Genomic DNA, 14,353 nt, shown 5'->3' on the forward strand with positions numbered 1-14,353 from the left:
CAAATGGAAACAAGAAAGTTCAAACTGAGAACAAACAAGTGTATTCTTTGACAAAGATTGTTTTAGTAACTCAGTATGTATTTTTTATAATGTTTAAATGGTGTAATGTTTGTGAATTTGATTATGTAGACTTGTCCATTTTCTTGCGAGTGCCGTCAGGATTACTCTCTGGTGCCGCGCACTCGCCGCGAGACTCCGCCCACACGCTGCTCTGATTGGCTGACTCCGCCCACACGCTGCTCTGATTGGCTGACTCCGCCCACACGCTGATCTGATTGGCTCACTCCGCCCACACGTTGCTCTGATTGGCTGACTCCGCCCACACGCTGCTCTGATTGGCTCACTCCGCCCACACGTTGCTCTGATTGGCTGACTCCGCCCACACGCTGATCTGATTGGCTCACTCCGCCCACACGTTGCTCTGATTGGCTGACTCCGCCCACACGCTGATCTGATTGGCTGACTCCGCCCACACGTTGCTCTGATTGGCTGACTCCGCCCACACGCTGCTCTGATTGGCTGTGGGCTTTGATTGATTTTGACGCATCTCGCAGTCGCGAGTCGCGTCTAGTGTGTCAAATTATTTGTCGCTGGAATTTTATCGCATCGCTTCTGGTTAGGACACGGTGTAACACACAGCATATCACTACATTTATTTCCATCTGTGTCCGAGAAACACAGTGTGTGTGTGTGTGTGTGTGAGAGTGTGTGTGTGGCCTGGTAAACCCTACATTATGGGGACAAAATGTCCCCACAAGGATGGCAATATCCGAAATCCTTGTTCGTGTGGGGAAATTTTTTGGTCCCCATGAGGAAAACGGCTTATAAATCAAAAAAGTGATGTTTTTTTGAAAATGTGAAATTGCAGAAAGTTTTCTGTGATGGGCAGGTTTAGGGGTCGGGTTAGTGTAAGGAGACAGAATATACAGTTTGTACAGTATAAAAATCATTATGTCTATGGAAAGTCCCCATAAAACATGAAAACACTACATGTGTGAGAGTGTGTGTGTGTGAGTGTGTGAGTGTGTGTGTGTGAGAGTGTGTGTTTGTGTTTGTGTGTGTGTGTGTGTGTGTGTGAGAGTGTGTGTGTGTGTTTGTGTGTGTGTGTGTGTGTGTGTGTGTGTGTGTGTGTGTGTGTGTGTGTGTGTGAGTGTGTGTGAGAGTGTGTGTGAGAGTGTGTGAGTGTGTGTGAGAGTGTGTGTGAGAGTGTGTGTGAGAGTGTGTGTGCGTGAGTGTGTGAGTGTGAGAGTGTGTGTGCGTGAGTGTGTGAGTGTTAGAGTGTGTGTGTGTGTGTGAGAGTGTGTGTGTGTGTGTGATTGTCAGACAGAGATAGGCTGTTATCATCAGCGCAGGACGCCGGATCCTCTGTTATCTGCCTCAGCTCAGGCTCACATCATTATCTCAGACTGAATAAGCCTGATAACAGAGCAGACTCCACACACTCATCTACACCACACAGGGTCGCTTTCACAATCTGTCCTTTTTTGTTCCTATAAACTATTGAAAAAATTGCTGTATTCAAATTATATATTGTCACTGCAGCAGGACATGCCCAACTTCTGCCATTCACATATCGTGTCTTTTTAATGTATTTCAAATATATAGTTTTCGAGAGCTTGACTCTAGATCAGTGGTTCTCAACCTTTTTTGGGCCAGCACCCCCTATCCAATATCCAGGTCCCTGAACCTCGGACCTCGGCCCTTCTAGGGGGGTTCGGGGGCATGCCCCCCCGTAAGACAATTTTGTGCATTTTAATGTTAAATTCATCAATCTGGTGCACTTTGCAAGTTCAAAATTAAAAGCTCCAACCCATATTCAGTGTGCAAATTAAACAAAGAAAAACTCAATCCTCTTTTAGTTGTGTCTGTCTACATTACACTACTACATAATAGTTATAATATTAATCCCATGACAGTAATAGCCATATATTGTAAAACAAATGCACTGAAAAATAAAGGACGGTCATTAAAGCGGTAATGTTTGCACTTAGGTTTTATTACGCATTTAGGAGAGTATTGCAAGAAGCTGCTTACATTAACCTTACTTTCGAAAACTCATGATTTTTCATGAAAACTTATGTTAGAATTGTAGGCCTAAAATACCTTGGTATCAGGTATAATTAATACAATTACAATTAATTTGGTTTGTCGTGATTAATTTGTGTTCATAATCAGTAAAAAAAAAAAAATATGATATTGTATTATTAATTATTTTTATATCTTGAAACAACCCAAGCAGCGTTTCGCACTCAGATGTGATGGCGGAATGAATACATTGCCAAAATGTGATATATATTTAGAAATATATGTAGAATATATTTAAATTATCCATCAAATTGTCATTTTCTCCTTGCTCTCTTGCCAGTTAACAATAATGCCTGACCAGTAAATTACTTGGTGAACAAAGAAAACATTTTGGCATCAGGGATTGGAATTAGTTAATGCCTAAAAATGTAAAAGTTTTACCTTATAAATATAGTTTAATTCATTTTAAAATTCGTTGCCGGAGTGAATGGGAACATGATTTATTTAAAATATTTGAATACGCTGGTCTATGACTGGAAAAATAATAGAGTCGTTGCAAAAGTAACGATACATAGCTTAGGCTGCACGTCACATTAAACTGGAAGATTTTAGAATGTTAGGAATTCTAAATTTAGAATGTATTTATTTTGCAAGTAAACATGTTTAATCTTGTCTTGCCTGGATCTTTGGCAGGGGCGTGGGAAAAACTGTTTTTTTTGGGGGGGAGGTGGGGGGGGGTCATTTCCTCTAACAATTCCTCAGTTTCTGAGTGTTATTGAAAATGTTTCAATAACATCGGTCGCCATAATTACCAGTAAGCACGCTTGCAGAACACACGCTCAGCAAATATCACGCACAAAAAAAAGAGAAGAAAAAAAAGAAATCAGGGTTTATTTAAAGAAACTAAACCATTCATTTAAATTATATAGACCCTAGTCTCCAGTTGGCCCAAGACCGGGTATTTACGCACTAAATCCCGCAAGTTTGGGAAAACGACCAATTGCCGAGTCCAACTTTATCAATTCTATTTGTGAATATATACAATATACAAACATACTCAATTCCAATATCCTACCTTCTATCGTCCTTCAAAGACAATTTTTCCCAAATAATTCGCACAAATTCAAACACGAATTTAGTTCGACGAGCCCCCAATTGTTACGCCCTTATTAGGGAGCAACAATGAAGGAGGAGGAAGCGTTTTCGGCGGTCACAATACTTTCTTTATTTTCCATTCTCCATAACAAAGTCTGACTCAAAACTCTATTAATACGCCGCAACGCCGATTAACATCTCGGTCCTGGCCAGGGATCGATGTGACAAGAAGGAACGCTCACTGAGCACGCCAAACAGGAAGCTCTTATCATTAGGCACACCTGTGCACCGGTGCACCCAATCCACCTGATTACCACACAGCTCCGCAGCACACCTGTTGGGGGAGCACACACACACACACACGGCAGAGAAGATAATACAAAGTACAGCCGTGACAGTGTGTGTGTGTGTGTGAGAGAGAGAGTGTGTGTGTGTATACATGTGTGTTTGTGAGTGTATGTGTGTGTGTGTGTGTGTGTTTGGCTAAGCTGAACCCATGCCCTCTCTCCTCAGTGTAAAGTAATAGTAGTGTGTGTGTGTGTGTGTGTGTGTGTGTTTGTGTGTGTGTGTGTGTTTGGCTAAGCTGAACCCATGCCCGCTCTCCTCAGTGTGTAATAGTAGTGTGTGTGTGTGTGTGTGTGTGTGTGTGTGTGTGTGTGTGTGTGTGTTTGGCTAAGCTGAACCCATGCCCGCTCTCCTCAGTGTGTAATAGTAGTGTGTGTGTGTGTGTGTGTGTGTGTGTGTGTGTGTTTGGCTAAGCTGAACCCATGCCCGCTCTCCTCAGTGTGTAATAGTAGTGTGTGTGTGTGTGTGTGTGTGTGTTTGGCTAAGCTGAACCCATGCCTACTCTCTTCAGTGTAATGTAATAGTAGTGTGTGTGTGTGTGTGTGTGTGTGTGTGTGTGTTTGGCTAAGCTGAACCCATGCCTACTCTCTTCAGTGTAATGTAATAGTAGTGTGTGTAATGGCAGTAAAGGTTATGGATGATGACGGTGGACTTCTTGGCCAGAGACCCCGAGGCGACGCGTGATGCAGTGTGTTTCTGAACGATTCACCCATAATCCCCAGAGATGACTGCACTAACTGGAGTTGTGTAAGTGTGTGTGTGGGTGCGGTACCTGGGAACACGTCGCTGAGGCTGATGGGAGGCTTGTTGGTGTCGATGGTGATCTTGAACTTGCCGTTCTTGAGCGCTGAGGACGGGATACACACCAACCGGAGAGGCAGGACGAACTTACACTGGGACACTCGAGGGATTCCTGGCAGAGTCAACACACACACACACACACACACACACACAAACACACACACACATTAATGCACACGACTCATTCTGCTGAAGATGAGACCCACTCAAATGCATTTTTTCAGCTTTATCTTCATTTATTTCACTCAATGAACAACATGTGCAGCTCCTAATGTTTCTCTTCTGTTGGGATGAGGCAGTGGGAGTTTGAGGAACAGTTGAATAACTGAAATAAAAGTTGATATCGCGCTGCGTGTTTCAGAGTGAAGCGTGGCAGTGTGTTCACATCAGCGTTTCTCACAGCAAACTTCATCTGTGTGTGTGCTGTGTGTTTAACATGCACTTACACACTCGCATATTTACCAACATTTGTGCGGACGGAGGTTTACATCATTTCACTGCCAAAACAAAAGCTTAAATTTGAGAGTTTGAACGTTAAAAATCTTAGACATAAATATATTTTGTTTAACTTTATAATCTTATCACATATTCTTTTGCTTACAGTACAAATGTAATTTACAATAGTTAAATACAATAGTTTATATTTAGGCCGTGTGTCCACTAAAGAGTTTTTTCCTGAGGCCAGCGTATATTTTTTCAATTGTTTTCAGTGAGACATTTATTAACGACAGCAGCGTGACGAGGAGCTGAGCGTCTGCTTCACACTGAGCACTTCTTCTTCTGGTCGCTAAGAGTTGAGGAATGTTCAACTTTGGGTAAAACACAGCACTCATCACCTTTTTTTTGGGCCAGGTCGTGCAGCCTTATAAATTGACAATTTTACAATAAAAACAAAATAAACACCTACTAAAAAATGTCATGCAACCCTTAACTGACAGAGAATCGTCAATGTGTAGATAAAGTATTTAAATATTAACTTACAATCTGTGTGTGTGTGTGTGTGTGTGTGTGTGTGTGTGCGCGTGTGTGTGTGTGTGTGTGTGTACAGATGCACGGTTACATCTGCAAAATATATTCGTTGCGTCACTCACCTGCAGGATTGAGCTCTGATACATGTGCGGCAGCAAGAAAGAAGAACAACACAACACTTAATATCAGAGCACACACACACACGGATCAGACCAATACACACGAGTAAAGATAAAGATTCCAGCTATAAACACTGAAAGTCATGCTAGCCAGAGGAATCCATTCATAACCAAATACAACTATAAAAAAAAACATTCATATTTCTACATTATGGTGGTATTTATGTTGATTTAAATAAATACAAAAATGAAAAGAAAAATGTATTCCAGTATTACAGAACTGAAAATCCCCAAAGAAAGAGAAAGAGATTGTTCATGTTTCTGAAAGAGTCTCTTCTGCTCACCAAGGCTGCAATTATTTGATCAAAAATACAGTAAAAACAGTGAAATATGACAATTCCTGTGATCAAAGCTGAATTGTCAGCATCATTACTCCTGTCTTCAGTGTCACATGATCCTTCAGAAATATCTCCTTTTTTCCCTGCTGGTTTTAGGCTGAAATGTGACCTGCACCTGTTTTCGTGAGATTCGTCCTAAAAGCTTTCAGTGAGACCCTCGACTGCTTCTGACCAGCTTTATGAAACATGAGCTATACGCTGGAAGTGTGTGAGATACACCTTCGCTCGCAGGTCTAAATGTGGCATCAGTCTCTCCGCTCCATCTGTGCAGAGCTCAAGTTATCTCTGAGTAAACATCAGTAACCGTCGACACACTCCCCCTGACCAGCTGACACACACACACTCCCAAACACACACACACTCCCCCTGACCAACTCACCTCATCTGCCACCACTGCTCTGTTTACTTAGACATTTCTGGCCAGTAATGGCTGTTCCTCTCTCACTCAAACACACACTCTCCCAAACACACACACTCCCTAATACACACACACTCTCAAACACACACACTCCCAAACACATACTCTCCCAAACACACACACACTCTCTCAAACACACACACACTCTCTCAAACACACACACACTCCCAAACACACACACACACGCACTCACAAACACACACTCTCCCAAACACACACACACTCCCAAACACACACACTCCCAAACACACACACACACACTCAAACACACACACTCTCAAACACACACACTCTCAAACACACACACTCCCAAACACACACTCTCCCAAACACACACACTCACCCAAACACACACTCACACACACTCTCAAACACACACACTCCCAAACACACACACACTCTCCCAAACACACACTCTCCCAAATACATACACACTCCCAAACACATACACTCCCAAACACACTCACACACACTCTCAAACACACACACCCCCAAACGCACACTCCCAAAAACACACTCCCAAATGCACACTCCCAAACGCACACTCCCAAAAACACACTCCCTAAAAACATTCCCTAAAACACACTTCCAAACACATACACTCCCAAACACACTCACACCCCCAAACGCACACTCCCAAAAACACACTCCCAAATGCACACTCCCAAATGCACACTCCCAAACACACACTCCCTAAAAACATTCCCTAAAACACACTTCCAAACACATACACTCCCAAACACACTCACACCCCCAAACGCACACTCCCAAAAACACACACCCAAATGCACACACTCTCAAACACACACACTCCCAAACACACACTCTCCCAAACACACACACTCACCCAAACACACACTCACACACACTCTCCCAAACACACACACACTCTCCCAAACACACACTCTCCCAAATACATACACACTCCCAAACACACACTCCCAAACACACTCACACACACTCTCAAACACACACACCCCCAAACGCACACTCCCAAAAACACACTCCCAAACGCACACTCCCAAAAACACACTCCCAAATGCACACTCCCAAACACACACTCCCTAAAAACATTCCCTAAAACACACTTCCAAACACACACTCCCAAACACACTCACACCCCCAAACGCACACTCCCAAAAACACACTCCCAAATGCACACTCTCAAACACACACACTCCCAAACACACACTCCCTAAAAACATTCCCTAAAACACACTTCCAAACACATACACTCCCAAACACACTCACACCCCCAAACGCACACTCCCAAAAACACACTCCCAAATGCACACTCTCAAACACACACACTCCCAAACACACACTCCCTAAAAACATTCCCTAAAACACACTTCCAAACACTCACTCCCTAAAACACACTCCCTAAAACACACTCCCAAATACACACTCCCACACACTCTCCCTAAAACACACTCCCTAAAACACACTTCCTAAAACACACTCCCAAACACACACTCCCTTAAAACGCACTCCCAAAAACACACTCCCAAACACACACTGCCTAAAACACACTCCCAAAAACACACTCCCACACACTCTCCCTAAAAACACTCCCTAAAACACACTCCCAAACACACACTCCCTAAAAACACACTCCCAAACACACACTCCCTAAAAACACACTGCCAAACACACACTCCCAAAAAGACACTCCCAAAAACACACACACACACACTCCCAAACACACACTCCCAAAAACACACTCTCATGCCTTCTGTTCTCCAGAGCTATTCCCGCAGTTCCTACACACACGGCTCCGTCTGACACACACACACACACACACACACACACACATCCTCTGTGCTAGAAATCTTCAGAACGGATTTAAACATCAGAAAAGCACCACACACTCACTGGTACTTAACACACACACTCACACACACACACACACACACACACTCTCCCAAACACACACCCACACACACTCTCACTGGTATTTAAACAGGAAATAAATTCAGGCCGCATCACAGCACAGAAACTGCGCTCGTTAAAATTACAAATGATTTACTTCTAGTTTCTGACCAAGGCTGTATCTCAATACTAGTTTTACTCGATCTTAGTGCTGCGTTCGACACTATAGATCACACAATACTCTTAGATCGACTACAAAACTACACGGGTGTTCATGGACAGGCATTAAGCTGGTTTAGATCATACTTATCAGACCGCTACCATTTTGTCTGTTTAAATGGGGAAAAATCGAAGATAACGTCAGTAAACTATGGAGTGCCGCAAGGATCTGTGTTAGGCCCTCTGCTATTCTCAATATATATGCTGCCACTTGGTAATATTATAAGAAAACATTAAATTAATTTCCACTGGTATGTTGATGACACTCAAATATATATTTCATCACGACCAGATGAAAACAATAAATTATCTAAATTGACAGAGTGTGTTAAAGATATAAAATACTGGATGACATGTAATTTTCTGCTATTAAATTCAGATAAAACGGAGGTAATACTTATTGGCCCAAAAAACTGCCCACAAAACCTCTTACAATACAACTTTAATTTAGAAGGATGTCCTGTTACTTTATCCACTACAGTAAAAGACCTGGGTGTTATATTAGACCGCAACTTGTCTTTCGAAAGTCATATTTCATATGTTACAAGAACAACCTTTTTCCACCTTAGAAACATTGCTAAGCTACGTAACATGCTATCAGTTTCTGATGCAGAAAAGTTAGTTCATGCATTCATGACCTCGAGACTAGATTACTGTAATGCTTTATTAGCTGGTTGTCCTGCATCCTCAATAAACAAGCTACAGTTAGTCCAAAATGCAGCTGCTAGAGTTCTTACTAGATCAAGGAAATATGATCATATAACACCAATTCTATCATCTCTACATTGGTTACCTATAAAGTTCCGTATCAATTACAAAGTATTGCTAATGACCTATAAAGCCCTAAATGGTTTAGCTCCTGGGTATTTAACGGAACTTCTATCGCCCTACAATCCATCGCGCTCTTTAAGATCACTAAATTCGAGGCTTCTGGTCATTCCTAGGATATCTAAGTCCACTAAAGGAGGGAGAGCATTTTCACATTTAGCTCCAAAACTTTGGAATGGCCTTCCTGATACTGTTCGAGGCTCAGACTCGCTGTCCCAGTTTAAAACTAGATTAAAGACGCATCTCTTTAGCCAAGCGTTCGCATAATACTACCTTTTATACTACAGTTGAATCATATCGAATGCATTTAATTGAACAGCAGCTACGCTAATTATTTCCCATCTGCTTTTCTGTTGTTATCAGTTAGGTAAATAGAGTTCGTCAGTTCCAGTTTGTATCCAGCCTCTCATGGAACCTTCAGATGCCCCAACACCCGTGCAGAGACGACTCAACGCCCGTGAAGAGACGACTCAACGCTGGCGATATATTATGCCCTAAATGAATACGATTAACTAACTGTATTTTTCTATGTACATTTCTGACAATATGTATTGTGAAAAGCGCTATACAAATAAATTTGATTTGAATTTAATTGAAATAAAGAACTCTTTCTGGAGGGTTCTGCTAGAGTTGAGCAGAAGAGACTCTTTCAGAAACATAAGAGATTCTTATTCTCTTTCTGTGGGGACTTTCAGTACTGTAATACAGCGATCCCCAACCTTTTTTGCGCCACGGACCGGTTTAATATCAGACAATATTTTCACAGACCGGCCTTTAAGGTGTGGCAGATAAATGCAACAAAATAAAATGATATGACCGGCATAAAAACTGGGGTATTTTTTTAATATAATAATAAACGTGAATCCAATGTGTAGTCCTACTCGCAACTTTATTAGCAGCGTCCTCGTAACATCGCGCCTAAAGACAACTGAGAAAGCCTGAACACAAACAAAATGCCCCCAGAAGAAAAAAATCTCCATGTTTTCAGTGCTGATGCATTCATGTAACATGTAAGGGTGGCGCTGCCAATAAAGCACCTATAAGCTGTCACAAAGAACCGGCTAAATTAATGATTATGAATAGGCCTATGTAAAATATAGCAGGAGACATTTTAATTTACTAATAAACAAGTGTTTTCTGTGTCAGTGTTTCCACATTTCATACGGATTACACAAGCAGAGAACAGTCAGTTTTCTTTCGTTTTGAATTGTTCTGTATAAAAGTAGACATTTCAAGCTTTCTATATATGTCTCAGGTCTGTGAGGCAAGTAGTCGCTGAGTTTCAGTTAATTTATGAGACGAGCTCCAGTTCGCGTGCCGGCGCCTCCTTGGCCTGATTAAGTATTTTCTAATATATTTACTTCTTATTTATTAAATCCAGGCAATTGGTTGATGAAACTGAGATTAAAATTAAGATACAATTAATACAAAATGAAATTCACTTTAAAGAAAGGCTTTGTGTTTTCTGTTTGAGGTCTCTGTGAAAGTTGTAAAGCCGTCTTTTAGTGCCGCTTTCAGAGCGCTCACATCCGTAACGGAGAACTGTCCCGTCCGTAACATTGTTTTTTTTTTGTGTGTGAAATAAATTTCGAAATAAATGCGACTTATAGTCCAGTGCGACTTAGGCTATATATGTTTTTTCTTCTTCATGACGCATTTTTACGGTATGTTATTTAGGCTATTCTTTCTGTGCGGCCCGGTACCAAATGTCCCATGGACCGGGGGTTGGGAACCCCTGCTGTAATACATTATTCTCTTCAGTTTTATTGATCTAAATCAGCATAAATACCACCATAATGTAGAAATACTTAGAAATCAAACACTATGCTTTTTTACATTTAAAACACTTGCATTACAGTGATGTGAATATCTTAGTTAAAAGTAAACTGTGAGTTTTTCTAATAGTTGTATGTGGTTTAACACACCAGTGTAATGTCAGAGAGAGAACACCACACACTCCACATCTCTCTTTAGCTGTTTCTGTCAGAGGCTGCAAGAATAAAACTAGCAAAACTGTAATATGGCATAAAGCACTAGTGAATAAAGCAGCGTTCCCATCAAGAGAACAACATCCTCACTTCTGGAACACCGACACTGAATATCAGTCATAAACTGTGTGTTTCTGCAATCTTTCTCTGTCCCTCCATCATAAACGAGTGTGTCTCGAGCGTCAGGCGAAACACAGTAAACGCTGTGTCGTGTTCTCTAGCTTTCGGATGCTGGTGTTCGGGAACACACTCGTGTGTGTGAGACGCTTCTGGAGGGAATTACACCACATCATTCTGATGACACACTTCGACTTTCAAAACACCAAACCAACATTAGAGATGCTGCAACGCCATTGGTCCGCTGGTAACTCCAGTTATCCAATCACAGCCTCCGCTGAGGGTTTTGTTGCTCATCGAGAGATTTATTCAGTAAATGTGTTTCCATCATAGTTTATGTGCATGTGTTCTTATCAGAGAAAGGATCTCCTCAACTGAGTGCACACGCTATTAATGCGCATTATTAGATCTATGCACATCGTGGCATTTCCATCCAGCGTTTTTTAGAAAAAGTAGACACAGGTGTGTGTCCAAGTGTGTGTGTGTGTGTGTGTGTGTGTGAGAGAGAGAGAGTGTGTGTGAGTGCATGTTTGTGCTTTGAGAGAGAGAGAGATGAATAGAAAGAGTAAAATAAACAGAGCCATTACAGTGAAGAGAGTGAAAGGGGTTTCCCCGGGTCTATGTGTGTGTGTGTGTGTGTGTGTGTGTGTGTGTGTGTGTGTGTTTGATTCTGAAAGCTATTACAGCTTTATACTACAGAGAATATTAAACACAGTTGTGAATATAGCGCTGTACTGTGTGTTGAACACAGCCAGACACATGTGTCCACCACAGCCTGACTTCTGAAACGTTTAGAAGTTTTCTTATAGCGAAGGTTTTGGTTATTATTCTAGTTTAATATAAAAATAATAGAAGTCTATGGTATATCCTCAGTTAGATAGTTAAAAAAATGTGTGTGTGTGTGTGTGTAGTCCTACCTGCAATCTAATGTGTTAAACAGACTCAGTATTTTCAAAAGGACAGAAAGAAAAAGAGAGCCAAGGAAAAGGGAAACTCCCGGATATTTTCAGGAAGTTTTCCAGCAGTCTCTGCCAACACAGACACGATCCCGGAGAACGGCAGCACAAGAGCTCTCTCTCCGCTCTCTCTCTCACACACACACACACACACTCTCTCTCCGCTCTCTGCGCTGGCACACGGCCACACATCTTGAAATGAGCAAACGGGCTTAAAGACGTGAGGAAAGAGGCTAATGTGTTCCAGAGCGCAGACTAACACAACAGCGTGGGAGTGTATGAGGAGTGTGTGTGTGTGTGTGAGTGAGGAGTGTGTGTGTGTGTGTGAGGAGTGTGGTGTGTGTGTGTGTGTGTGTGTGTGTGGAGTGTGCGCAGACTAACACAACAGCGTGGGAGTGTATGAGGAGTGTGTGTGTGTGTGTGAGTGAGGAGTGTGTGTGTGTGTGTGAGGAGTGTGGTGTGTGTGTGTGTGTGTGTGTGTGTGGAGTGTGCGCAGACTAACTCAACAGCGTGGGAGTGTATGAGGAGTGTGTGTGTGTGTGTGTGAGTGAGGAGTGTGTGTGTGTGTGTGAGGAGTGTGGTGTGTGTGTGTGAGTGAGGAGCTGTGTGTGTGTGTGTGTGTGTGTGTGTGTGTGTGTGTGCAGACTAACACAACAGGGTGGGAGTGTATGAGGAGTGTGTGTGTGTGTGTGTGAGTGAGGAGTGTGTGTGTGTGTGTGAGGAGTGTGGTGTGTGTGTGTGAGTGAGGAGCTGTGTGTGTGTGTGTGTGTATGTGTGAGTGTGAGGAGTGTGTGTGTGTGTGTGTGAGTGAGGAGTGTGTGTGTGTGAGTGTGGAGTGTATGAGAGGAGTGTTTGTGTGTGAGGAGTGTGTGTTTGTGTGTTAGTGAGGAGTGTGCGAGAGGAGTGTGTGTGTGAGAAGTGTCTGTGAGTGTGTGTGTGTGTGAGAGTGTGTGGAGTGTGTGTGTGAGGAGTGTGTGTGTGAGGAGCTGTGTGTGTGTGTGGAGCTGTGTGTGTGTGGAGCTGTGTGTGTGAGAGTGTGTGGAGCTGTGTGTGTGTGTGCGTGTGTGTGCATGTGTGTGGAGTGTGTGTGTGAGGAGTGTGTGTGTGAGGAGCTGTGTGTGTGTGTGGAGCTGTGTGTGTGTGTGTGTGGAGCTGTGTGTGTGAGAGTGTGTGGAGCTGTGTGTGTGTGCGTGTGTGTGCATGTGTGAGAGGAGTGTGTGTGTGTGTGTGTGTGTGTGAGAAGTGTGTGTGTGTGTGTTTGCTATTGTGTGTTTGATGAGTGTGTCTGTGTGTGTGTGTGTGAGTGAGGAGTGTGCGAGAGGAGTGTGTGTGTGTGTGTGTGTGTGTGTGTGTGAGTGAGGAGTGTCTGTGAGTGTGTGTGTGTGAGGAGTGTGTGTGTGTGAGGAGTGTCTGTGAGTGTGTGTGTGTGTGTGTGTGAGGAGTGTGTGTGTGAGGAGTGTGTGTGTGTGGAGTGTGTGTGCGTGTGTGTGTGTGTGTGTGCGTGTGTGTGTATGTGTGAGAGGAGTGTGTGTGTGTGAGGAGTGTGCGCAGACTAACACAACAGCGTGGGAGTGTATGAGGAGTGTGTGTGTGTGTGTGTGTGTGAGTGAGGAGTGTGTGTGTGTGTGTGTGTGTGTGAGGAGTGTGGTGTGTGTGTGTGAGTGAGGAGCTGTGTGTGTGTGTGTGTGTGTGTGTGAGGAGCTGTGTGTGTGTGTGTGTGTGTGTGTGTGTGTGTGTGTGTGTGAGAGTGTGTGGAGCTGTGTGTGTGTGTGTGTGTGTGTGTGTGTGTGTGTGGAGCTGTGTGTGTGTGTGTGTGTGTGTGAGAGGAGTGTGTGTGTGTGTGTGAGGAGTGTGTGTGTGAGGAGTATGTGTGTGTGTTTGATGTGTGTGTGTGTGTGTGTGTTTGCTATTGCGTGTTTGATGAGTGTGTGTGTGTGTGTGTGTGTGTGTGTGTGTTTGTGTGTGTGTGTGTGTGTGTGTGTGTGAGTGAGGAGCTGTGTGTGTGTGTGTGTGTGTGTGTGTGAGGAGTGTGTGTGTGAGGAGTGTGTGTGTGAGGAGCTGTGTGTGTGTGTGTGTGTGTGTGTGTGTGTGTGTGTGTGTGTGAGAGTGTGTGGAGCTGTGTGTGTGTGTGTGTGTGTGTGTGTGTGTGTGTGTGTGTGTATGTGTGAGAGGAGTGTGTGTGTGTGTGTGTGAGGAGTGTGTG

The 14,353-nt window shown here is 43.1% G+C and overlaps 1 protein-coding gene across 2 annotated transcripts in view; it reads right to left on the reverse strand.

Moving 5' to 3' along the window:
- Positions 1 to 14,353, reverse strand: part of bbs9 (Bardet-Biedl syndrome 9) — a 176,410-nt gene that overhangs the window by 123,212 nt on the left and 38,845 nt on the right. Inside the window, exons 15-16 of one of the 2 annotated variants that reach the window (XM_084089233.1) lie at positions 5,358 to 5,372; positions 4,238 to 4,378 (exon numbers count right to left, since the gene is read on the reverse strand). In XM_084089233.1, coding sequence (XP_083945359.1) covers positions 4,238 to 4,378; positions 5,358 to 5,372 — 156 coding nt within the window. The remainder of the gene's footprint in view (positions 1 to 4,237; positions 4,379 to 5,357; positions 5,373 to 14,353) is intronic. The other variant, XM_084089234.1, reaches the window with a different exon arrangement.

The sequence above is a fragment of the Abramis brama genome (assembly GCF_963993115.1).
Source record: "Abramis brama genome assembly, chromosome: 17".
NCBI classification, from domain to species: domain Eukaryota; kingdom Metazoa; phylum Chordata; class Actinopteri; order Cypriniformes; family Leuciscidae; genus Abramis; species Abramis brama.